Source organism: Eleutherodactylus coqui, chromosome 7 (assembly GCF_035609145.1).
Source record: "Eleutherodactylus coqui strain aEleCoq1 chromosome 7, aEleCoq1.hap1, whole genome shotgun sequence".
Classification (NCBI taxonomy): domain Eukaryota; kingdom Metazoa; phylum Chordata; class Amphibia; order Anura; family Eleutherodactylidae; genus Eleutherodactylus; species Eleutherodactylus coqui.
In genome coordinates, this window is record NC_089843.1 from 190,632,626 (window position 1) to 190,660,244 (window position 27,619).

A 27,619-nucleotide genomic window follows, 5' to 3' on the forward strand; every position below is an offset into this window, starting at 1 on the left:
GTTGCAACAACACCATTGCTAAATGGCAGTCTGTAGCAACAACCATTTGATTGGCTGCCAATGACTCTTTCCTAGAATCATAGCTAGTTCATAGGAGTCAACATTGCAGGTCAAGCTACGTATCTTAGCCTTTAGAGGCTTCAATATCTAACATTTTCTAGTAATACATCAAATTTTTTGCATCAAAAATTCCTTTTTGTTTCTAACTTTAATTGCAATGTCATCACACACATACTTGGCTGAAACGTCCATATTTTCTAAAAAGATGTGAGACGAGACTACAACTGACAAACCCCGTAACAATATGTAAAAACATAAAAAAATCCTAGTTGACTCACACATTCTTATCACATCATCATTTATCACCTGATACCTCAAATTAACTCTTTAAATATCAAATATCATGTCTTCTCAACAGACAACCAGCTGTCTACAAGGAAACAGCTACTCAATCATAAGGGAGCAGAACTAATTAAAGCCTGAAACGTGTAACTGGAAGACTTTGTTGACAGTGAACATTTAGTAAATCAGTGGCAGAGGGCAACTAAAGATCACATAAGGCAGGGGTGTCAAATGCATTTTCACCGGGGGCCACATCAATATTATGGTTGCCTTCAAAGGGCTGTTCATAAGGTCTCATTCACACTGGCATATTTGTGCTTTGTTTTACATATGTATATTAATATGGACAGCTTAATCCTTATTGATTTGCATAGGCATATTCAGATGTGTGATTCTTCTCAGCAAGATAAATCAAGTAATCTTGTAGATATTATACATTTTAATGGCTAACAAAAAATACATGATGTTATAGCAAGCTTTCGGACATCTCAGGCTCCTTCTTCAGGCTTTCCTGAGAGGTCCAAAAGTTCGCTATAACATCATGCATTTTTGTTGGCCATTAAAAGGTATCATATCTACAAGATTACTTGATTTCTCTTGCTGAGAACAATTACATTTTGCTCTACTGGCTAACACCGTACCAAACCTTTTTTTTTCGTTTCACATGTGTATTTTATGTACGTAAAAAAAAATAGCAGCATGTCCTATTTTAGTCCTTTTTACGCATTGAAAATGCCCATAAAAATCAATGGAATTGTGAAAATACACAGTGCATATGCACAATACATAGGTATTCACTGTATATTTATGCATGAAGGCAGGAGAAATCTACAGAACCTTCTTGCATATTTTTTGAACATGTGAAAAGCACAGTTTATACGAGTGCAAAAAAACGGCAAGAATGTTCAAATATGCAGTGAATACACAGAGTTCCATTCTGCATACTTCACAGACCAAAACTGCATCTGCCCATATGAATGAGCCCAAAATGTTACTACTTGTTAGCCTGGCTGTGTGGCTTTCTGCAATATGATGTATTCTCCCCAGAAGTGTAAGTTGAAGCTTTTGGGCCCGAGTGCAAAATCTGTAATAGGGCCTCCAACTATAATGCTTTATTCATAGTACTGGGCTCCCTATATAGAGAAGAGAGGCCTTATAGGACCCATAAAGCTCCTGGGCCTGGGTGCATCCGCATCCCTTATAGTTACACCCCTGTTTCCCCCTTTTAACCACTTTAGAACCAAGCTTCCTACTTTGCCTAAGGTGCACAGGCAGGGCTGTCAGTGCTGGCCACCACCTATGAGTTATTGAACAGAGCCATGTGGAGGTGCGCCAGAGCTCCAAGATGGGCCCTGCTCCCTGTGCTGGCGCTGTCCCCTCTGCCAAGCACTGGCCGCGTCCTTCAGGAAAAATGGAGAGCTAGTCTTTCTGCATCTGGACTTTGTTTCCGGCCACATAAAATGACGTAGCAGCCCGGATTTGGGCCCCATGTCTTGGGTTTGACATGTGTGACATGAATGCTTCTTTCATTAGAATATATACTGTACGTCCTATTAGTTGCATAAACATGCAAACTAAAAAAGACATACGCCCATTAATAGATGTTGACAAAGCAAAAGATATAATATGAACCAGGTAGCTGAATGTCACAATATTGATTAGCCTCATGCTTCGTTCTTAAATCTATGTATTTTTTTTAGAGTGTAAATCTAAATAAATCACTAATTGGAAAATATTTTTTCTATGTAATGGATATTCCACTTTACATCAGACAGGCTATGATGTAATTTCAGCCATGGTCATCAATAGATTGAGTAGAACAAACAAATAACATTTAAAGCTAAATTCTAAATTGAAGTTAATAAATAATTTGTCTTGTAAAATGTACAAAAGATACATGCATGTGTATTCTTCTCGTTATTTACTGTTGCTGCTTTTTGGCCTGCTGAACAGCAACAAGCCCAGACCTGAGTTGGGTGACAAGGCGGTATCTACATAAACCTATAAGAACATTGCTGTCAGTGTATGCACAGTAATAATAGAGGAGAGGACACTTTAGACTTATTAGTATTAAAGGAGATGTCTCGAGGAAGCAGTTAATTTTTTTTTTTGCCCAGTCCCCCCCATTAAACATACATTACAAAGCCCCCCTGTAAATGACATTTCTAGCTGGTTCGTACTTACCGTTCCAGCGTTTCAGCAACTTATAAAAGTTTCCTCAAGATGGCCGCCGGCTCTTTCCCCGTCGTTCGCTGCAGCCCGACGTGCGCGCTCCCGAGACGCCGCCAGCTGTGTCTCCATGGCAACCGGACGCATCGCAGCCGCCGACCAGACGCCCCGCAGCCGCCGACCAGACAGCAGGTAACCGGCGCTAGCCCCCGGCTCCCCAGCGCTAGACCCTCAGCCCAGGTGAAGGCCCCGGAGCCCAGCGCTAGGTTCCGGAGCCTAGCGGCAGCCCCCCCCGGCCTAGCGACAGCCCCCCCCGGCGCAGCCCGGCCTAGCGGCAGCCCCCCCCGGCCTAGCGGCAGCCCCCCCCGGCCTAGCGACAGCCCCCCCGGCGCAGCGGCAGCCCCCCCCGGCCTAGCGACAGCCCCCCCATCACAGCGGCAGCCCCCCCCCGGCCTAGCGACAGCCCCCCCGGCCTAGCGACAGCCCCCCCATCACAGCGGCAGCCCCCCCCCGGCGCAGCGACAGCCCCCCTGGCGCAGCGACAGCCCCCCCCGGCGCAGCGGCAGCCCCCCCCGACCCATCACTTACCTGGGACGCTTCTCGGGGCTGCTGGGCTGGGCTGGGCTGGGCTTCTCCGCTGGGCAGCTCCAGTTTCTGCACCTTCCTCTAACAGAGGATGGTGCAGAATGGCCGCTTCAGCGCGCTCCCGAGCAGTGACAGCTCGTCTGCGCATGCGCAGAAGAGCTGTAGCGGGGAGCACACTGAAGCGGCTCGCGCTGAGCAGAAGACCGGACTGCGCAAGCGCGTCTAAAAAAGCAAGCTGCCAGCGAATTTAGACGGAACCATGGAGACGAGGACGCTAGCAACGGAGCAGGTAAGTGGAATAACTTCTGTATGGCTCATATTTAATGCACAATGTACATTACAAAGTGCATTAATATGGCCATACGGAAGTGTATAACCCCACTTGGTTTCGCGAGACCACCCCTTTAAGGCCTCATGTGCACCACTATATTAAGGCTTTTTGGAACTTCGGACTTGTAACAGCTAAAATGTACAGTAGTAGTAGTAGAGTTGTGCGGGGGCCTACTCTATCTCCATGCTTTGATTTTAAATAGAGGATTGTGGCATGCTCCATCTAGTGCTGTATTATAGAATTATTCTCCCTACACATCACTTTCATAAGGGGGGACATGGAGTATTTACAAGTCCATAGTATGGAGTTACTTATGGACTGCTTGGTATAGAGTAAGCAGCCCTATAAGTAACTAGACCAAGGGGTATCCGTGAAGGCATACCATGCTTATATTTTACTTTGATCCTGACATGTTCTTTAGGACTCGTCATACGTGAAACCAGTATAGTTCATACAATGTCCTGTAATTTTCCCAGGTGGATTTTGGATATGTGATGGTACAATATTCCATATGGAGACACTAAAGTTCTTTACATGCCTGATCTATGTTATACTACTTATGTAAAAGGCCAGCTGTCCTTACTAATCAATATTGATTCTGAATCCAATTTCTGAAACAAAAGCCTTCATGCAATGGATTAGATTTTTTTTTCACTTTGAACCGAATAAATTATGCTGCATTAGAATGACAAGACACATTAAAACGGAGCTTTCAGTAGGCTGTGCCAACCTTGACTCTGCAAAGGTTCCTGGTATTATACTAATCCATATAAAGTCATAAGATATTCGCAAAGAAAGATTCTTTGCAAGACTTATAAATTATCCTATTAAATATTGATGGTTTTAATAGAAAGAACTAAATTAGCAGTCTCGAAACACGTGGTGGGCACTCCCATATATCTAGAAGACAAAGAATGCTTGAAGTCAATGACTGGTAATTACAGGAGACCCATGTGCCCAGCTAGCTTAGTGAAGGCCTCTGTTCCAATATCATCTCCTACAGATGCTGCCATTACCTTTATGTCTGATATTTTGTATAAATTCAGCACAATCACTGTAATGTAGATAGCAGGAAGCCCAGAATTCAGCAGCGCTTCTCTGCATTCCACTTAGCTTATTAATAATGCACACAAAGGCATTAGCCAGACAGGAAAAATGAAAGTATACAGAGGCATTAAATTTCATCTGCCGACTCCGATGCGGTACAACAGAGTCAAAAAAATTCTCAGAATTCAGTTCCAGTTATGAAATATCTGTTAGATCATAAAAATGTACATCAAATTATTGTCCTTATACCTTGTTTCACTTGGATTTCTATTTTCCTATCCGTCTCCCTCCCCCCAGCCTCGACAATAAAGTAAAATCAATTATACATTACCGGGCTATGACCTTGAAGGATATATTTACAAGGAACCTGCTAACAATGTAGAGAATCATTCAACAGGACTAGACTGCTATGGGTGCTTCTATGTATGTGTATTAAACTGGCTGAGTTATGAGATGGTATACTCTGTATCTATTGAGCATTGGGCACTATGAATGCATTGGTTTCATAAGTATGTATTTATATGTAGCAGAGCTGAATGTTTTATTGAACTACTTCTTTGTGCCTCATGACAGCTCAAGTTAAGGTTAGTAGGGGAAGTTTAACTATTCAGCTCTACTGCACCTTTGCATTTATAAAGATGGATGGGTAGATAGATAGATAGATAGATAGATAGATAGATAGATAGATAGATAGATAGATAGATAGATTATCATTACAGAATATTACTGCAATCTTCTAATGTTTAGTAAAGGTTGCATTATTTATACTTTTTTAAACATATTTGTGTCCCTGATAAGAAATAAATCCAACATTACCTCCACTACTTTATATCTTAACAAGTTGAATACCAAACAAGTTTATTTCTCACATGATTATATAAATGACAGTTCAAACCTGACCTGTAGCATAATTCCACTATAATGGCACAATATAATTAAGATCTACTCAATCTAACTAAAATACGATTTAAAGCCAGGCAAAAATCTGATCTACACCAACAAAGAGCCTATGTGTCCATATAGAAGGATCAGCCCAACCAGACTTCATGTGCCCTTAACCCCATGTGCTCAGCACATTAAAATGCAGTATTTTACTGCAATATTAATCAACAGCTACACTCCAAGTCTGGAACAAAATGAATGATCCCTGGGAGACCAAGACAGTAGCAGATCTTTCATTTACATGAAGCCGTGAAGGCCATGTGAAAAGTACATGGTGCATACTACTGTGAGTAGTAATATTCTGGTTACAACACACATTTGTTGAGTATTACATACATTTTGGGTTAATGCCTAGTTAGCATTGAGGTTTATTGCATTGAAGTGATAGCGTTTTGAAACACAGCCATAGGCCAAGCAAGTCTAAGAACACTACATGAACCTGTAAACCATATAGATAGGCACAAATCAGTTGCGACGAAAGACAATAAAATAATCAGTTTATTTGTAAAATGTCCATCTTACTAAGCAATTTGACCATTAATTGACATGGATATTGGTAACATACTTACCCTTTCTCGATGTGACTGCTGTACTCAGTTCTGTAGTTCCTAAATTATTTACAGTAGAAAGCTGATAGATTCTTTCCACCGAAGTGGCTTTTGGTAAATTACTGTCAGTGGACGATGGCTTAAAAGTAGACTCTGTGGGGAAAAGTGAGGTTCCAACTTCCACAGTAACCTTACTGTCAGTCGTAGGAAATACAAAAGGCAGAGTATATATAGACGATGGCACCAATGTACTTGGTACAGAGTCCGCATAGATTATTGGATCTTGGTTTATTCTATCAGGATCCAAATGAGTCGGAGAGTCATATTCAAATATCTTGTCTACAAATACCCACTTAAGGCCAGCAATGCAAAGACAGAGGCTTATCAAGCATGCCAGTATGGGAAGGATACAGATCTTTTCTGAGTTAAGACAGATTCTCAGCCTGTCTGCCTCCAGGCACACACAGCAGGTAATAGCGAGGCCTGCTATCCCTTGAGTAGATGCATCCTCCGCTTGATTCTCTGGCACACTTCCTTCATCTTGAAGTTCAGTAGAGGGGGGGTCTGAGTCCTGCTCAGAGCAGTGATTCTGAAAGCCCTCTGCAGTATCCCCAGGCATCTTAAAGGCATAAATCTCAATCAGCTTGTCTTAATAAAGCAAAAACTTGTAGATGGTCCATTACCAGAACGAGTGCATACAGTAAGAAACTAAGCTGTATGTTACATTAGAAATCAATATGTAGTCTAAGCAGAAGATCATTGAAAGAAAATATATTTCTTAATTAAAGGGAGGTGGATGCTGAAAGCTTTCATGCTGGTCTTCCCTGCAGGTTCAGTACTTGGGTCTGCATGCCTGGTAGTCCCTTACAGATAGTTGTCGAAGACTTAGTTAGGTAAGCCAGTAGCCAAGGTTGAATAACTGTGTTCTCACCTGGAGCATGTGATGATGGGGTCTGCTTGGTAGAATATAGATGTCATGAAGTAGCAAAAGCAAGGAAGGCAGTAAGACCGGCAGCAGTAGATGAGACAGCAGTGACAGCAGCAATATCATCCTGTTGTGTTAATGCTACCGGTGAAAGAGGCTGAATCATTACAGAGCAGCAGGTGCCTGCTCCGTAAGCATCACTGCAAACACTATTATTACAGGCTGGGACTTGATAGGAAGGAGAGCCGTGTGGTTACTCCCTTCTCTTCTTTTCCCCTGGCTCAGTCCTCTTCAGCATCCTTGTTTCTTTCGCCTTTGGCTCAGTAGGCTTTTCCTTATCCACTCTACTAGTCACGTACCTTATCACTTACATTCTCCATTCCCTTCTGACTCTTCTCCCCCACCCACTGCAGAGCTGGTCTGAATAAAATCAGTGCATCCAGCATCACAGTACTAACAGTGACTTCCTACTTTATCCAATTAGGAGGAATGAAGGCCATCAAATCAAAGAGGAGACAGCAGGCAGCATTTATGATCTCTCTCTCCTTCGGATTTTTTTTTTACCCTTCTTCTATGGTTAGGATAGGGGAAAGGCGCAGCAATCGATTATAGCAATCTTACCAGGGAGGAGATGGAAATGGGTAGCTGTAGAAGCAAGACCCGCAGCCTAGCAGGTCTGATATTTGAGTCCTCCCATGAGAGGCACTTTTTTTTAAAACTGCTGTATCTTCCAGTCTGCTGTTCTTGTAAGTTTATCCATCAGCGAAACAGCATTGTGTGAGACTGAAACAGCACAAGCCTTAATCCAAGATTATCTCTGTACTGAACATAACGGTAGACACGTGTGATTAGTAATGACCCACTGCAAGTTTTTAGATTATTTTTTTTGACTAAAGATTGATTTGTAGCAGAAATAACGGTGAAGTGGGAGACAATACATAAAGATGTCTAGTGGTACAAGGGATTATAATTTTACGGTTAAATGTTTCTATAGGGAAGGTAATCTGAACGACATGCGGGCAATGACTGCAAGCATGCAACATCCTGGTTGCTTCAATTCTGCAGACTAATGGAAGGTGTGGCAGTGAATTCTCACAATCATGTTGTAGCATTCGGGGAGCAGGAAAGGGGAATCCTCTGGACGAATGGCTCTGTTTTAGGATGAAACCGAACAGCACTGAACGGACCCCATTGACTATCTTGGGACCCACTCACTTTCCGCTTAGCTATCCTACTTTTTGCCAGAAGAAAAAGGGCTGCATGCAGAACTTCTGGTATTTTGTGCCAGATCTGCAATGGAACCTCCGAACTGAGTTTCCAATGCAGATGTGAAACCCAGGATGAATGCACTCAGGCGGATTTGAATTGCAGAATCCGGAGCAGGTGACCACCTCTGGATTCCGCGGCAAATACCACTGATAGCATGCAATGCAACAATGATTCTTTATGCATACAAGCAAAAAACAATTGCAGTTCTGCTCGCTGATGAAAAATCGCAGCATGCTTCATTTTACTGGGATTCCACTGGAAAAGCAGGAGTTTGAAAAAAAAATCTGTACTGCGCATATCCAATGGCAAGCCATGTGGACCATCCGCAGTACAGAAAAGAAGAATAACTTACAGGTATGTGTGGATGCCGGCTGGGCACCTGGTCGGATTTTAAAGCGGGATTAGCATTGCAGAATCAGCCCCGCCCGTGTGCATGAGGCCTTAAAGAGGCATTCTGGTGATTCAAAGTGAAAGTTAAATGTTACATAAGGCAAGGACATGTAATTTTGTAATATAATGGTATAACTTGTATTACAAAACTGCAGAGATATTGCTTCACCGGTGGTCTAACCCCATGCCTAGTTCTCTGTTGGCATCCAATGCCTATGGCCCCCCTAAACTATTCTTCAATTCCCTATACTATTCTTCCACTATAATTATAGCAAATGGATTTGCACTGAGAGCACTGGCCCATTAACGGATAATGCAGGAAAAGTCATAGAAGACGATGGGGGGAAGGCAAATCTATTAAATGGTTTCTTTTCAAGTGCATTCACGAACGAAAAGGAAATGTCACACGAGATGCAGGGGAATAAAACGAACCCCTCGCAAAATATTGCACACCTAACACAAGAGGAAGTACAGAGCCGGTTACAGAGGATTAAAATCAATAAATTCCCGGGTCCAGATGAAATACACCCAAGGGTTCTAAGGTAACTAAGCTAGACCAATATTACTTATATTTATGGACACTATCAAGACCGGGATTGTACCATTGGATTGGCACATTGCCAACATGGTTCCAATTTACAAAAAGCGGTTCAAAAGAGAGCCTGGTAACTACAGGCCGGTAAGTCTCAATAACGGGAAAAATATTTGAGGGATTTCTGAGAGACACCATCCTAGAATATCTCAAGGAGAACATCGGAATAAATCCTCACCAGCACAGGTTCATGAGGGGTCGATCATGTCAGACCAATTTGATTAGCTTCTACGATGAAGTAAGTTCCAAGCTGGACCTGGGAGAGTCTATTGATCTCATATATCTGGACTTCTCTAAAACATTTGACACCGTGCTGCATAATAGGTTGATATTAGAGATGAGCGAGCACCAAAATGCTCGGGTGCTCGTTACTCGGGACGAAATTTTCTCGATGCTCGAGGGTTCGTTTCGAGTAACGAACCCCATTGAAGTCAATGGGCGACTCGAGCATTTTTGTATATCGCCGATGCTCGCTATGGTTTCCATTTGTGAAAATCGGGGCAATTCAAGAAAGTGATGGGAACGACACAGCAACGGATAGGGCAGGCGAGGGGCTACATGTTGGGCTGCATCTCAAGTTCCCAGGTCCCACTATTAAGCCACAATAGCGGCAAGAGTGCCCCCCCCTCCCAACAACTTTTACTTCTGAAAAGCCCTCATTAGCAATGCATACCTTAGCTAAGCACCATACTACCTCCAACAAAGCACAATCACAGCCTGCATGACACTCCGCTGCCACTTCTCCTGGGTTACATGCTGCCCAACCTCCCCCCTCCCCCCCCCCCGCACGACGCAGTGTCCACAGCGCACACCAAATTGTCCCTGCGCAGCCTTCAGCTGCACTCATGCCACATCACCCTCACGTCTATTTATAAGTGCGTCTGCCAGAGGAACCGCAGGCACACACTGCAGAGGGTTGGCACGGCTAGGCAGCGACCCTCTTTAAAAGGGGTGGGGCGATAGCCCACAATGCTGTACAGAAGCAATGAGAAGTATAATCCTGTGCCAACGCCATCAGGAGCTGCACACGTGGGCATAGCAATGGGGAACCTATGTGCCACACACTATTCATTCTGTCAAGGTGTCTGCATGCCCCAGTCAGACCGCGGTTTTTTATAAATAGTCACAGGCAGGTACAACTCCGCAATGGGAATTCCGTGTGCACCCACAGCATGGGTGGCTCCCTGGAACCCACCGGCTGTACATAAATGTATCCCATTGCAGTGCCCATCACAGCTGAGGTAACGTCAGATTAAATGCAGGTGGTCTTCGGCCCACACTGCATGCCCCAGTCAGACTGGGGTTCTTTAGAAGTGTACACATGGAGTTACAACTCCGTGTGGACCGACAGCATGGGTGGGTGCCAGGAAGCCACCGGCGGTACATAAATATATCCCATTGCATTGCCCATCACAGCTGAGGTAATGTCATGTTTAATGCAGGTGGGCTTCGGCCCACACTGCATGCCCCAGTCAGACTGGGGTTCTTTAGAAGTGGACACATGCAGTTACAACTCCCTGTGGACCCACAGCATGGGTGGCTCCCTGGAACCCACCGGCTGTACATAAATATATCCCATTGCAGTGCCCATCACAGCTGATGTAACGTCCGATTGAATGCAGGTGGGCTTCGGCCCACACTGCATGCCCCAGTCAGACTGGGGTTCTTTAGAAGTAGACACATGCAGTTACAACTCCCTGTGGACCCACAGCATGGGTGGGTGCCAGGAAGCCATCGGCGGTACATAAATATATCCCATTGCATTGCCCATCACAGCTGATGTAACGTCAGCTTTAATGCAGGTGGGCAAAAAATTAATTGGATTACACTGTAGGCGAGGGCCCCAAAAAAATTGGTGTACCAACAGTACTAATGTACCTCAGAAAAATTGCCCATGCCCAACCAAGAGGGCAGGTGAAACCCATTAATCACTTTGGTTAATGTGGCTTAATTGGTAACTAGGCCTGGAGGCAGCCCAGTTAAAATAAAAATTGGTTCAGGTGAAAGTTTCAACGCTTTAATGAGCATTGAAACGTATAAAAATTGTTTACAAAAATTATATGACTGAGCCTTGTGGGCCTAAGAAAAATTGCCCGTTCGGCGTGATTACGTGAGGTTTCAGGAGGAGGAGCAGGAGGAGGAGGATGAATAGAATACACAGATTGATGAAGCAAAAAGGTCCCCGTTTTTGATGGTGATAGAGAACGCGGGTGCAGCCTACGTATTGCTTAGGTATCGCTGCTGTCCGCTGGTGGAGAAGAGAAGTCTGGGGAAATCCAGGTTTGTTCATCTTGATGAGTGTAAGCCTGTCGGCACTGTCGGTTGACAGGCAGGTACGCTTATCCGTGATGATTCCCCCAGCCACACTAAACACCCTCTCTGACAAGACGCTAGCCGCAGGACAAGCAAGCACCTCCAGGGCATACAGCGCGAGTTCAGGTCACGTATCCAGCTTCGACACCCAGTAGTTGTAGGGGGCAGAGGCGTCACCGAGGATGGTCGTGCGATTGGCTACGTACTCCCTCACCATCCTTTTACAGTGCTCCCGACAACTCAGCCTTGACTGGGGAGCGGTGACACAGTCTTGCTGGGGAGCCAGAAAGCTGTCAAAGGCCTTAGAGAGTGTTCCCCTGCCTGTGCTGTACATGCTGCCTGATCTCCGCGCCTCCCCTGCTACCTGGCCCTCGGAACTGCGCCTTCGGCCACTAGCGCTGTCGGATGGGAATTTTACTATCAGTTTGTCCGCCAAGGTCCTGTGGTATAGCATCACTCTCGAACCCCTTTCCTCTTTGGGTATGAGAGTGGAAAGGTTCTCCTTATACCGTGGTTCGAGCAGTGTGTACACCCAGTAATCCGTAGTGGCCAGAATGCGTGTAACGCGAGGGTCTCGAGAAAGGCATCCTAACATGAAGTCAGCCATGTGTGCCAGGGTACCTGTACGCAACACATGGCTGTCCTCACTAGGAAGATCACTTTCAGGATCCTCCTCCTCCGGCCATACACGCTGAAAGGATGACAGGCAAGCAGCATGGGTACCCTCAGCAGTGGGCCAAGCTGTCTCTTCCCCCTCCTCCTCATGCTCCTCCCCCTCCTCCTCAACGCGCTGAGATATAGACATGAGGGTGCTCTGACTATCCAGCGACATACTGTCTTCCCCCGCCTCCGTTTCCAAGCGCAAAGCGTCTGCCTTTATGCTTTGCAGGGAACTTCTCAAGAGGCATAGCAGAGGAATGGTAACGCTAATGATTGCAGCATCCCCGCTCACCATCTGGGTAGACTCCTCAAAGTTTCCAAGGACCTGGCAGATGGCTGCCAACCAGGCCCACTCTTCTGTAAAGAATTGAGGAGGCTGACTCCCACTACGCCGCCCATGTTGGAGTTGGTATTCCACTATAGCTCTACACTGCTCATAGAGTCTGGCCAACATGTGGAGCGTAGAGTTCCACCGTGTGGGCACGTCACACAGCAGTCGGTGCACTGGCAGAATTAAACTGATGTTGCAGGGTCCGCAGGGTGGCAGCGTTCGTCTTGGACTTTCCGAGCAGGTATGACAAGTGTGGGTAGCTTTTCAGAAAGCGCTGAACCACCAAATTAAAGACATGGGCCAGGCATGGCAAGTGCGTGAGGCTGCCAAGCTGCAGAGCCGCCACCAGGTTACGGCCGTTGTCACACACGACCATGCCCGGTTGGAGGCTCAGCGGCGAAGGCCAGCGGTCGGTCTGCTCTGTCAGACCCTGCAGCAGTTCGTGGGCCATGTGCCTCTTCTCTCCTAAGCTGAGTAGTTTCAGCACGGCCTGCTGACGCTTGCCCACCGCTGTGCTGCCACGCCGCACGACAGCGACTGCTGGCGACGTGCTGCTGCTGCTGACACATCTTGATTGCGAGACAGAGGTTGCGTTGGAGGAGGAGGAGGAGGGTGGTTTAGTGGAGGAAGCATACACCGCCGCAGATACCAGCACCGAGCTGGGGCCCGCAATTCTGGGGGTGGGTAGGACGTGAGCAGTCCCAGGCTCTGACTCTGTCCCAGCCTCCACTAAATTCACCCAATGTGCCGTCAGGGAGATATAGTGGCCCTGCCCGCCTGTGCTTGTCCACGTGTCCGTTGTTAAGTGGACCTTGGCAGTAACCGCGTTGGTGAGGGCGCGTACAATGTTGCGGGAGACGTGGTCATGCAGGACTGGGACGGCACATCGGAAAAAGTAGTGGCGACTGGGAACCGAGTAGCGCAGGGCCGCCGCCACCATCATGCTTTTGAAAGCCTCAGTTTCCACAAGCCTATACGGCAGCATCTCCAGGCTGATCAATTTGGCTATGTGCACGTTTAACGCTTGAGCGTGCGGGTGCGTGGCGGCGTACTTGCGCTTGTGCTCAAACAGTTGAGCTAGCGACGTCTGGACGCTGCGCTGAGAGACATTGCAGGATAGGGCCGAGGACAGCGGAGGTGAGGGTGTGGGTGTAGGCCGGTAGGCACTCGTGCCTGTGTCCTCAGAGGGGGGTTGGATCTCAGTGGCAGGTTGGGGCACAGGGGGAGAGGCAGTGGTGCAAACCGGAGGCGGTGAACGGCCTTCGTCCCACCTTGTGGGGTGCTTGGCCATCATATGCCTGCGCATGCTGGTGGTAGTGGCTCCCCAGCTGATCTTGGCGCGACAAAGGTTGCACACCACTGTTCGTCGGTCGTCAGGAGTCTCTGTGAAAAACTGCCACACCTTAGAGCACCTTGGCCTCTGCAGGGTGGCATGGCGCGAGGGGGCGCTTTGGGGAACAGTTGGTGGATTATTCGGTCTGACCCTGCCTCTACCCCTGGCCACCGCACTGGCTCGGCCTGTGCCCACACCCTGACTTGGGCCTCCGCGTCCTCGCCCGCGTCCACGTCCTCTAGGCCTACCCCTACCCCTCAGCATGCTGTATTACCAGTAGTGCAGAAACAGAACGCTGTAATTAAATGTGCCGCTTATTGGCCTGTGGTTGGAGGCTGACTTCGCTTACGGAACGCACAGCAGAGGCAGATAAGAATTTTGCGCAAGCCTGCTGTAACACTTAGCTGGCTGCGTATGAATTAGGACAACTACCCCCAGCAGAGACCCAGTACACTTGTGGACAGGAATACAGCGGTGATGTAAGAGGCAACACAGAGGCAGAAAAGAATTTTGCGCAAGCCTGCTGTAACACTTAGCTGGCTGCGTATGAATTAGGACAACTACCCCCAGCAGAGACCCAGTACACTTGTGGACAGGAATTTAGCGGTGATGTAAGAGGCAACACAGAGGCAGAAAAGAATTTTGCGCAAGCCTACTGTAACACTTAGCTGGCTGCATATGAATTAGGACAACTACCCCCAGCAGAGACCCAGTACACTTGTGGACAGGAATTTAGCGGTGATGTAAGAGGCAACACAGAGGCAGAAAAGAATTTTGCGCAAGCCTGCTGTAACACTTAGCTGGCTGCATATGAATTAGGACAACTACCCCCAGCAGAGACCCAGTACACTTGTGGACAGAATTTAGCGGTGATGTAAGAGGCAACACAGAGGCAGAAAAGAATTTTGCGCAAGCCTACTGTAACACTTAGCTGGCTGCGTATGAATTAGGACAACTACCCCCAGCAGAGACCCAGTACTCTGAGGACGGTCACAGGCAGCCCAAATAGTTTTTTTTTCCCAAATGTTTTTGGAAAGGCTCACTGCCCATATACACTAAATATGTCTTCTGTCCCTGCCTCACCACTACTGGCCCTGGACAATGTAAAATTACTGCAGGACGCAATGCTCTGCACGGCCGATATACAAAAAAAAAAAAATGTGCAACACTGCAAAAAGCAGCCTCCACACTACTGCACACGGTTAGATGTGGCCCTAAGAAGGACCGTTGGGGTTCTTGAAGCCTAAAATAACTCCTAACGCTTTCCCTATAGCAGCTCCGGCACCAGCAGCACTGTCCCTGATCTCTGTCAGATTGCATCTGTGGCGAGCCGCGGGAGGGGCCAATTTATATACTCGGGTGACACCTGATCTCGCCAGCCACTCACTGCAGAGGGGTGGTATAGGGCTTGAACGTCACAGGGGAAGTTGTAATGCCTTCCATGTCTTTCTATTGGCCATAAAAGCACGCTAACGTCTCAGAGATGAAAGTGAAAGTAACTCGAACATCGCGTGGTACTCGTCTCGAGTAAGGAGCATCTCGAACACCCTAATACTCGAACGAGTATCAAGCTCGGACGAGTACGTTCGCTCATCTCTAGTTGATATATAAAATGAGACAGCTCGGACTGGGTGAGAACGTGTGTTTCTGGGTAAAGAACTGGCTCAGAGATAGAAAGTAGAGGATGGTAATAAATGGTTCATACTCTCATTGGGCCACCGTTGCTAGTGGGGTGCCACAGGGCTCAGTACTAGGCCCCATTCTGTTCAATATATTTATCAACGACCTGATAGAGGGGCTGCACAGTAAAATATCAATATTTGCAGATGATACAAAATTATATAAGACAATTAATACAAAGGAGGACAATGTGTGACTACTAGAGATGAGCAAACGTACTCGGATAAGCACTACTCGTCCGAGTAATGTGCTTTATCCGAGTACCTCTCTGCTCGTCCTGAAAGATTCAGGATGCGCTGCGGAGCGGGGAGCTGCAGGGGAGAGCGGGGAGGAACGGAGGGGAGATCTTTCTCTCCTTCTCTCCTGCCCGCTCTGCCCCGCTCCCCGCTGCGACTCACCTGTCAGCAGCGGAGCGCCCCGAATCTTTCAAGACGAGTACAGCGGTACTCGGATAAAGCACATTACTCGGACGAGTAGTGCTTATCCGAGTACGTTCGCTCATCTCTAGTGACTACAAAAGGACCTAGACAAGCCGGGGGCTTGGGCAGAAAAATGGCAAATGAAGTACAGTGTGGATAAATGTAGGGTTATGCACATGGGTAGGAGAAATGGATGTCACCAATATACACTAAATGGGGTACTACTAGGGAAAAGTGAGATGGAAAAAGACCTGGAGGTCCTAGTGGATTGTAGATTTAACTGGAGCAACCAATGCCAGTCAGCTGCTGCAAAAGCTAATAGAGTCTTGGGGTGCATTAAAAGAAGTACAGGGGCGAAGGACGGGAACATTATCCTCCCACTATATAAGGTACTTGTCAGGTCCCGCATGGAATACTGTGTACAGTTCTGGACACCGGTGCTCAGGAAGGATGTTGCAGTGCTTGAGAGAGTTCAAAGAAGGTCAACTAAACTAACAAATGGAATGAGGGGACTGGGATACCCAGAAAGGCTATCAAAATTGGGACTTTTCACCCTGGAAAAAAGACAACTAAGGGGAGATAAAATACCTATGTATAAATACATGAGGGGACAATACAGGATCTCTCCAGTGATCTGCTTATACTAAGAACTACGTCAGTAACAAGAGGGCATCCGCTACATCTAGAAGAAAGCAGGTTTCATCACCAACATAGAGGGGGGTTCTTTACTGTAAGAGCAGTGAGACTGTGGAACTCTCTGCCTGAGGATGTGGTGATGGCAAAATCCATAGAGGAGTTTAAAAGGGGACTAGATGCCTTTCTTGCACAGAAGGATATTACAGGATATAGACATTAGGTGACCAGTGGGTTTGTAGTTCCGGGTCTTATATTTAGGTAGGAATTATCAGAGGTTGATCCAGGGATTATTCTGATTGCCATTACGGAATCATGAAGGAATTTTCCACCAAATGGGCTAACTGGCTTCTGCCTCTTGGGGTTTTTGCCTTCCTCTGGATCAACTAGGGGTTGAAACAGGCTGAACTAGATGGACATTGTCTTCATTCAGCCTAACATACTATGTTACTATGCATTACCTGTAGGCTCTGCTGTTTTACTGTTCAGGCATGCTCAGTCCCTTCTATTTCTGCAACAGTGGATAGTATGGAAAAAAAGAAGATGGAGCAACTCAAATACAAATAATGGACATGATGATGCGTAAATTCATTATTTAGGGGGGTTTTCCAACAATAAAAAGAAAACTACATGGGCAGAAAATGGGTTAAAAAAATGAGCCATATTCATTGGTCAGAGGTCTTCTCCCCCAGTCCCCATTATTCCAGTCCTGGAAGAAGCTGCAGTGGTCACGTGTCAGACATTGTACATGGGACCACTTAATCAACTACTAGCTTCAGTAGTGATGCAACGATGAATGGCCAGTGATTGGCTGAGCATTCAAATGGTAAATAACCATTGCAGCATCTACCTGGACTGGAGCAGTGGGGACCAGCACTCCTGCACTGGACCAGAGGAGACATATGACCACATGATTATAGCTTTTTTCTTTTTTTACTTTTACCCACACCCTGCCCATATATTTTTTTATTGTTGTAACACATCATGATATGAAATTGATAAGTTTTATTTTAGCTTCTCTCCTCCAAAAACAGAGCAGAGAGATAGAAACCCTGAACTGACCCTAACGCTGAACTGACCCTAACAAACTATTCCGCATGTCCACCAAAAAAACTCAAAATGCTATAATGTCAAAACAGAGAAATACTAAACTGCCAATAACTTTGATAATTGTACAGACATAGGGGTGTGGTTGTATTTACTAATACCTAATGTGAAATATGTAACAAAACAATCTGAGTATATAGAGGAAAACAATAGTGACCGGGATGGAAAGAAAAATGTTAGGGAACTGGGGTCCGGGTACTGGAAGTCCCTGAAACTGCCCGCAACCCCTGTCCCTACCTACTTGCCCCCCTGGGCTAAGCCCTAGGGCGACAACTGGGTGACAGTCCCTAGACTCTCTAGGGATGAGGGGTGAAGAGTCAGACTACAAACAAACACTGAGACAAGCAAACACAGAGGCTGGTCAAGAAATCCGTGTCCGCAGCAGGAGGGTACGCAGTACAAGGGGTCAAGTGAAGGCGAAGTCAGGGTCCAAGCAAGTAAGTCACACAAGGGGTCAGTCAAATCGAAGGAGCAGAAGACCTAACATACACTGGCAATCTATGCCTGAAACTGAGCAGCCTAAATGCTGCCAGCAGCTGATTGGGGCAAAGAGCCTGACAGCAGCAGGAGCCAAATCAGAAGACACCGGGAGATATGGCCCTGGCGCCACTATAGACAGGCAGGGACGGAGAGTGTGGCCGGGTGTCATAGAAACGGAGACACGGTGTGGAACCTGCTGCGTCCCTGACAACCCAGCTACCTCAGCGCACGCCTCCTGAGCATGGGAGCGTGCACCCGGAGCCTGCGACCAGGGGATGTCACCAGGACCGGGGCTCCCCTGCGCCTCACCCCCGTACCCTGAGTGACAGGACCAGCGGTGCGGGCAAGAAAGCCACGCGCACTGTTGGTCCTGAAAAAGAATAGCTTGTAAGCCACTGGTCAACATGGAAAAATGTTTTTTGTTTAATGTTTAACAAATCGTTACACATCTGATTAAGAAGTGAAAAGAAACCACCATGTATCAGCTATAAAAGGGTACTTGTCTAGCTCCAGTTCCACTGATCTGCATAAATAAAAGTCATTGTTTGTTGATGTTATCCTTCCCTATTTTATTACCTTTCTTGGTGGAGTCAAGAGGTTGGGATCATGACAAGTGAGAAGTTCCTGTGGTTTGGGAGGACAAGGGGCACCACAATATGCCCATTAGAACTTATCCAGTACTTACTAGTACAATGGAAGTTTTGACTCTAACAAACTCCTTAATCTAAGAGACATCTGCTAATACTGTATATGAGGAAGTAAAACGAGCTCTAATGTATATATAAAGTCACATTCCATAGTTCATTTGCACAATGTTCACATTTAATAGACACTAGAAGGAAATGCCACCCATTAACACAGCCTTATTTTCCAATGAATACACCCACTTGTATTTCACATGATTTCCACGCTGAACTAAAATAGACGCTGGTGTCATTACACCCCGTAGGTAGAAAATAAACCAGTGGAATTTCACGTTAAGATTGATATTATCCCACGAAAAACAGGAGATGTGAATGTGTCAGAACTAAACTGCCCACACGATGTTTTAGAGAAGAGCGAAGGAATGTGCTGGAGTGGAGAACTGCCATCCATTCAAAGTGATATACTTGATCAGATAATGGAATATATCTGCTACCTTTGCTTTATATCACGTTTGTTGTCATGTCTCTTGGGTAGTGGTACTGGCAGGATCTGTGTGGATTTATGCCAGAAACAGTAATTTTAGAACCCTATGCAAGGAAAACGAAGTTAGAGAGGTCGTCCGACTGCTAGATGTTTCCCTGCTGTAAGTAGATAACTCCATACATTGTGCAGTGGCCCGGATTGGTACATTGAAGTGAATGGGACTCAGCCTGCAGTACCAATTCTGACCACTACACAATGTATGGAGCTGTCTTGCATGAATGAGGCTTTAGTTCAGCAATGTCAAACTAATATTTACCAAGGGCCACATTAGCATTATGGTTGCCTTCGAATGACCATTTGTAAGGGCTCATTCACATGGGCATATTTGTGCTCCATATTACATGCATATTTTTAATAAGGACAGCTTGATCCCCATTTTTCTGCACTGGGCATTCAGACATGCATTTTACATGCATGTGCAAAAAATTGTGGCATGTCCTATTTTGGTTCGTATTATGAAATTGCCCATTAAAGTCAATAAGAACTGTGTAAACACACAGTGAGTATAAATGATACATGGATATTCACTGCATAATTATGCATGAAGGCAGGAGAAATCTACGGGACCTTACAGTCGTCTTTTTTGTGCATGTGAAAAACGCAGTGAATGTACACGCCCCCCAAAAATGAGCAAAAGTCCATGTATGCAGTAAGTGTACACAACTTGGGTCCGTGAAAACTGCATATGAGTCATTAATGTAAGTACTCCTTTACATGGAGCTCTATGCACTATGATAGCATTTCTCCTCTTTCACCTCTTTAGAACTGAGGTTCCAACTTTAGAGGGTTGGCTACGTTGCCCGGGTAGGGGGTCAGAGCTATTCCGCCACCTGTGAGCTGTTGAGTAGTGTGGTGTGGAGGTGTGCATCGGAGCTCAGAATCCAAGAGGGTGCCAGCTCTAGTGTTTGCACCGCCCCCTCTGCCAAGCACTGGCAGTGTCTTGAGGAAAATGTGGGGAGCCAGTCCTTCTGTGTCTGGACCTGGTCGCTGGCCACATAAAATGATGTGGTGGTCCAAATTCGGACCATGGGCCTTGAGTTTGACATGTGCCCTAGATGTTTGTGTGAATGTATACAAGCTTGGGTTTGACACTATGATAATTTTGATACTGTAATCCTCTGCCCTTTATGTTTTGGCTTGTCAGTTCCATCTTCCCTCCATGCATTACTGATCACTCAGCAATTGTTCTATTAATTTCAGAAAATTGATCAAAGTAAAATACTGGCAACTGATCGCCAAAGTAGCAACAGGAGGAAACAGGAAAACAATATTTTGGGCTCTAGCATTAACATCTCAATGATCTAATTGGCAGCCGCATATGGACAAGCTGGATCCATCCTATAAACGGCATTCAACTGACCACATTGACTATATAGTAAGCATTTCATAGAGGGTCTGACTGCTTCAAAAGATAAGATGCAAATGACTAAGTAGCCCGTGGGTCTGAGAGAGGGATAATTATGCACCTAAATGTAGGCATCACTGCACGTGCAGGCAACACTGATGTAGATTATGGCCAGTCTGGGCGACTACACATCCATTACAACAAATCCCAGATCATACAATAATCTATCAGTGATTAGCATGAAATTACAAAATTGAGATCAAGTTTAATTTAGCTGCTATGTCTGTATGGGTGAGGCCATAATATAATACACTCACTGCATGGAGAGAAGTGTATTGCTTAATGCCCCAGCATTGAAAATAATAGCAGATGCTATTATAAATCAGAAAACGCTGATGTATTAAAGGAGATGTCCCGCGCCGAAACGGGTTTTTTTTTTTTTTAAACCCCCCCCCCCCCGTTCGGCGCGAGACAACCCCGATGCAGGGGTTAAAAAAACCACCCGCACAGCGCTTACCTGAATCCCGGCGGTCCGGCGTCTTCATACTCACCTGCTGAAGATGGCCGCCGGGATCCTCTGTCTTCATGGACCGCAGGGCTTCTGTGCGGTCCATTGCCGATTCCAGCCTCCTGATTGGCTGGAATCGGCACGTGACGGGGCGGAGCTACACGGAGCTACACGGAGCCCCATAGAGAAGAGGAGAAGACCCGGACTGCGCAAGCGCGGCTAATTTGGCCATCAGAGGGCGAAAATTAGTCGGCACCATGGAGACGAGGACGCCAGCAACGGAGCAGGTAAGTATAAAACTTTTTATAACTTCTGTATGGCTCATAATTAATGCACAATGTACATTACAAAGTGCATTATTATGGCCATGCAGAAGTGTATAGACCCACTTGCTGCCTCGGGACAACCCCTTTAATATTCAAGCTGCCATGAAAAAATACCTTACGTTCAGCACTACAAGTAAGATACAACTCATTCAATTTTCCACTTAAGGTAATGAAGGGAAGAAGTGAATTGCTGGATAATGGAGAATGTTGAAAACCAAAAATTAATTTAAATTGTCAAAAAAGTATGGCATTTGGAAAAGTAACTGAAGTTTTCATGGACTTTTCTTAAGGTATTTGTCCCATTAGGACAACCTCGTAGACAATATGGACACCATAGAGGGGTATTCTCTGTTTGAGACCCTCTTGTATTGGTCAAAGCAGAAAGAAGCTGAAAACAGCTTCTTTGGAGGACTCAATGTGGCCATGTATTACATAGGCATTCATTTATTTGGAGGGTAACAATATAATACTATGATTCTCCTGCAGTAGCCACCAGTGAAGATGACAGCTGATGACCAGAGGAGCAGCGGCAAATCAGCTGTCAGCTAGTATTCATGTAGAGAGGTGTTATATAAGATGGGATAAAACCCTTTAAAGGGTTTGTCGAGTTGTAAACTATCGACGGCTTCTCCATAGAATAGGACATCAATAGTCGATCAATGGCTGTCTGCTACCAAGGAATCTTCACGATCAGCTGTTTACTAGGCCGGTGTGTTCATATACTGGGCTCATTGCTGCAGCTCTGTTCTCATTGCAGTGGGCAGGCTTTTTTATCACAAGCAAAGTGTCTATTGAAGTGAATGGACCTGTAATACCAAGCCTGGCCACTGCAGTGAGAACGGAGCTGTCTGCTTCCTGCAGAAATCAGCTCAGTGCATAAGCACACCAGGTCATTGAACAGTTGATCAGAGGAGGTCTCAGGCCTCAGATATCGTCTGATTTACTATTGATTGCCTATCCTACAGATAGGCCATCAATGGTTTGTAACTGAGCAACCCTTTTAAGAAGGGGGATATTATTCAGTAAGATCTATACAAATACTTACATGAATAACAACTAAGTGGATGGATAAACTATTTTTGGAGCTAACATTCTGACCACAACTCAAATATCCAAGTCATCTGCCCAAAACCTATTTTAAGGGCGCGGTCACACGAGCGTACGCGTATTTACGTTCGCACGTCCGCAGCGTATAATCGCCGGAAAGAACGTTTTTCGTCGATCTTGACCAGAGCTAGAAAGCGTATTATCGTTTGTTCCTACTATTCAAACGATCTTTTCGACCATCGAATATACGTTGGCACGTATTTCGGTCGTGTATGTTCTGTTTTTTGCGGGTTGCCGTTTTTACGCGCCGTAAAATCGCCCGTGTGAACGAATACACTGGAAACCAATGCCTCAGATGGTCACGTATATACGATTGGGCGCAAAAACGCGCCGTATACGCGCTCGTGTAAACGCACCCTAAAGGGGTTGTCCAGAAATTCAATGAAATGGAAACGTTTTGTATCCTATAAGAATGAATCTCTAAAACAGAGGGGAAGCTGGACGGGAACAAACCGTCTTATTGTTGCTTTATTATCATTATTTTGACAATTGACTCCTTTTTTTATATTAGTAGATGATGCAGAACAAAATTTTTGGAGCGATACATATTTTCAAATGTAAACTGCTGCAATTTTTGTAATGACATGTGGAAATTTGCGCAGTTTGTGGCACAAAATACATTTTTTTGGTTTTTGCCCCCATTTTATGTGTTAAAATCAGTAATTAGACAGCTGACTAACGTTTTAAATTAGCACATAAAGCAGAATTTAGTTTGTGGTGCAAAACATATTTCAGAATATGAATTGGCACATTTTTGGAGCCTGCAGCTCTGCTATGCAGAAACTGGTGCATTTTGGAGCATCTTTCCCTTTTTTTGGTGATAGGTAAATTGTGTGAAATTTTCAAGTCCGTGCGTCACTTTTGTGAAATTGGTGCAATTTAAGATTATGGCTTTCTAAAAAGAATTGACGCAATATATGCCAATACTCATAAATAAGGGCCAGTGTGTCTGCGGCAGGATCCATTCGCGTGCGTGGGGTCTTATAGTCACAAAAGCACAGCACATTAGGGGATTGAATTGTCAATACTTCCTTAATATAATCTCATTATCAATTGATGCAAAGGGTTTCACTCTCACTTCCATTTTTGCGCATGCAGAAAAAAGAATGCATTCTGCTATATTTTAGTGCGCATTTGCGCACCAAAGGCTCGCACCTGATACCTGCGTAATTTTCACTACGCAATTTTACAGGAAAAATAACACATCTGGAACTAATTAGGCTACATAGCGTTTTAAATCACAGGACAGGTATGTTCTGCGCCCATGTGAATTGTCTCTGTTAGAGTGAAAAGTTCAGTAAAATGCGCAAATGCATGACATTCACTGCACAAATACGTAGAACTAATGTGTGCGCTTTTGCGCATAGGCCTGTGTGAAGCGGTCCTTAGGGCTCATTCTAACGGACATATTTGCGCACACACTTATTCACGCAAAATTTGCGGGTGCTATATGAATAGTAGTTTATGGGAATTATGAAAATGTTCGCACAATGCAAGACAAAAGTGCAGTACGCTGTGCAATTCGGTGAAGAAAAGAACACATATGGACCTCATTAAGCTAAATAGCCTTTTAAATCAGGGCAGGGGCGTACTGCACATATATGCACATTCCCTGCGTGTGCAAAATAGTACAGTAAACTACGCAGACATATGTGCAAATAAAACTCGTTCATAGCACAAATACATGGCGCTGAAGCGTGTGCATTAGTGCATATGCTTGTGTGAAGGAGCCCTTAGGGTCGACACATACGGGCATAAGCGCATATATGCTTGATATTGAGTGCTTACATGCGCTATGCAGGGCGCATGATCGCGTGCATATAGCGCCCGTATCAGCTCTTTTTACTGTACTTTTTGTGCTCCTGGGACTGCTCATATCGATGCGGTCCAGGCAGAGCCATGTTTGAGTACGCGGGGCAGCCTACTTAGTAGGCAGGTCAGCTGACTTAGCAGGTAAGTAGGCTGGCAAGCTTACGTAGTCCCATGTGAGATGGGGGGCCTTCGGTGCAACTGAGCACCAAAATAGAGCATGTTACGTTTTTGTTCCCCTAAGCCCGAGATGCACATGAAATAAAACACGTGTGAAGTAACACATTGCAATTAATGGGTTATTTATACTGCTGCAAATGCGCCTGTGTGCGGCCACCCTTGGTAGCAAGAGGAATACTGATAGGGTTGCAGAAAGTTTCAAGCTCTCTTTTTACATTCATAATTGCAGAGTTTTACATACTTCTGATGTAGCTTACAGCTCAATCTGACTACCAATGACAGAATCTGCTTGTCCAAGGTAAGCAGGACATTCTGGGCCGGACACGGAGTCAGTGTTATTATATTGTACAAGCAACCGAATAAACTGATACATAATAATCACCAAAAACTGTATAAAATGGAGAAGTTAAAGGGAATACTAATAGCTGAGGCCAAGTCTATAAAGGAGAACATGCTAGAATTTGCTGCTGAAAGACATATTTCATGCATTTTCTGCCACATTACATACTGATCCTTCCTATAGCCTCCAGTAAAGGAATCAGTCTGCAGGCTCATGTAGTTACAGGAAGTGGGATGCATAATTTAAATAGCTGCAGAGGCGATCTTACTTACCACTGCAGTGGCGAGATCCAGCTATTGGCAGCAGGAAGCTTGCCAGTGCATTAGGAGATGGAATAAAGTAAAGAAATGCCAAAAAATAGCACGGTTCTAACAATTTAGTACAAAAAGAGAGTAGCTCTCACCTGCAGAAGCTGCCAGCACAATGCAGTCATCTGCGAAGGAATATTGCAAGTCACTGCTATGCTTCAATGCCATACTGTATCTAAACACCCCTGACTCATTGTAGTAATTTCATGTGAATGCTATACGGCTATACTGGACTATAAAAGACCACATGGGTAGTCATAAACTTGGGGCTCAATTACGGGATTAATTTCTCATTTGACACTAGGTCAGAAAGGATATTGTTTCTCCTTAAGGGGAACACTTAGAAAGTGAGTGAAGAGAATTATAAGGCCATGCATGCTCCTCTGGGAAATATGCAAATAAGGGCTCCTTCACACAAGCGTATGCGTTTTTACATTTGCCCTCATGTGCCGTAAAATTGTGTGAATAACGAAAAGACATAATCAAATTCCGAGCTTAAAGGTGTTGTCCCGCGCCGAAACGGGTTTTTTTTTTTTTGCATAGGCCCCCCCGTTCAGCGCAGGACAAACCCAAGGGATGTGGTGAAATTAAAAAAAAATTTTTTACTTACCCGAATCCCCTCTCTGCAACTTCTTCCTTCTTTTCCTCAGATGGCCACCAAGATGGCCGCCGGGATCTTCACCCACGATGCACCGCGGGTCTTCTCCCATGGTGCACCGTTGGCTCTGTGCAGTCCATTGCCGATTCCAGCCTCCTGATTGGCTAAAATCGGCACACGTGACGGGGCGGAGCTACGTGATGACACGTAGAAGGGGGTGGGGCCAGAATGCTGCTCGTGCCCGGACCGACCAGAAGGGAGAAGACCCTTCTGCGCAAGCACGTCTAATCGAGCGATTAGACGCTGAAATTAGACGGAGCCATGGAGACGGGGACGCCAGCAACGGAGTGGGTAAGTGAATAACTTCTGTATGGCTCATATTTAATGCACGATGTACATTACAAAGTGCATTAATATGGCCATATAGAAGTGTATAACCCCACTTGCTATCGCGGGACAACCCCTTTAAGTAACATTTTCTTGTCAATTTACGCGGCCAGGTGCGACGTATTAGCAGCCCGGAAATCCCTCGGAAAAACGTGGCCAAATAGCCGCATAAAAGCGCATGTGTGAATAAAGCCTTAGGGAGATGGAACAATACTTCTGCAGTGCCACCCATTGGAAGGCAGCATTTTTGCAAGAGAATGTTAGCCTCTTTATACAAGCCTTATAACAATGACTAGGAATAGAAAACCAAAAGCCAGAATCCATACACAGACAGCTGTTTTGTTTTGTTTTTTCCTCTGGCAAATAAGGAGGATGGAACAATACCTGTGCAGCGCCACCTATTCTCAGTAATTATTATAAGGCGTGTATAAAGAGTCTAAGGGCTCACACTCATTTGCGATAGCGTTTTTGCGATGTTGCGAGACTGTTTTTTTTTTGTATGACATTGAAATTTGAGATGAGCAAGCACGCTCGGGTAAGGCTGCTGCTCGATTGAGTAGCAGTCTTATCGAGTAACTGCCTAAGCAGCATGCCCCCTCTCTCTCTCTCCCCCCCGCTGCCCCCTGCTCCCACCCCTGCTGGCCCCCGCAGCCCCCCCCCCCCCGTATGCTGCTCGAGCGAGTACACAGTTACCCGATAAGACTGTTACTCGATCGAGCAGCAGCCTTAAACGAGCATGCTCGCTCATCTCTAATTGAAATGCATTGAGTCCAATGTAGCTGTGTTCATTTGCAATGTTTTCACATCTGTGAGGTCCTATTTCTTTGCCATGTGCTATTTTCTTCTTACCCATGTAAGTCAATGGAGGGCTATAATATTGCATCGCAAAACGCATAACGCGTGCGAGAATGCAATGCAATGGTGCTATGTTTTCTGTGTGGAATAGTGACTAATGGGAAGGGTGAGCTTTTACAAGGAAACAGCAGTACGTCAGCAGTGCGGAGGAAGTTTGGACAATGCAAGACCTTAAAAAAAATGGAAGAGAGGCATTAAATACTCCTACCGTGCGATGCGAGTTTTCAGAGAACAAAAACGTATCGCAATCGCACAAAAAACGAGAGCTCGCACCTGCAATATCCCTGCGATTTTTTCTCGCAAAAACGCTATCGTAAGTGAGTTTGAGCCCTGACATTGACTTGCAGAATTGCTGCCTTCCAATAGGTGGCACTGCAAAGGTATTGTTCCATCTTCCTTATTTGAATATTTCCCAGAGGAGCATGCTGCGTATTTGCACCATGAGCTGTGTGTATTTGCGCACGCATGTGCATGTTTGACTGTTTTGCACATGCAAATCATTGGCATTAGTGCACACATAAAAACACGCAACCATGCTCCCATTCATAGAAACAAGTGATTAGGTTAATTAG

General features: G+C 45.5%; 1 protein-coding gene across 5 annotated transcripts in view; it reads right to left on the reverse strand.

Moving 5' to 3' along the window:
* NRG1 (neuregulin 1) overlaps positions 1-27,619 on the reverse strand; it is a 188,015-nt gene that overhangs the window by 102,291 nt on the left and 58,105 nt on the right. Inside the window, exons 1-2 of one of the 5 annotated variants that reach the window (XM_066574151.1) lie at positions 5,978-6,583; positions 421-430 (exon numbers count right to left, since the gene is read on the reverse strand). The exons of 3 other annotated variants lie outside the window; for them this stretch is intronic. In XM_066574151.1, coding sequence (XP_066430248.1) covers positions 421-430; positions 5,978-6,583 — 616 coding nt within the window. Of the gene's footprint in view, positions 1-420; positions 431-5,977; positions 6,584-27,619 lie in introns of those variants that run through there. One more of the 5 variants, XM_066574153.1, reaches the window with a different exon arrangement.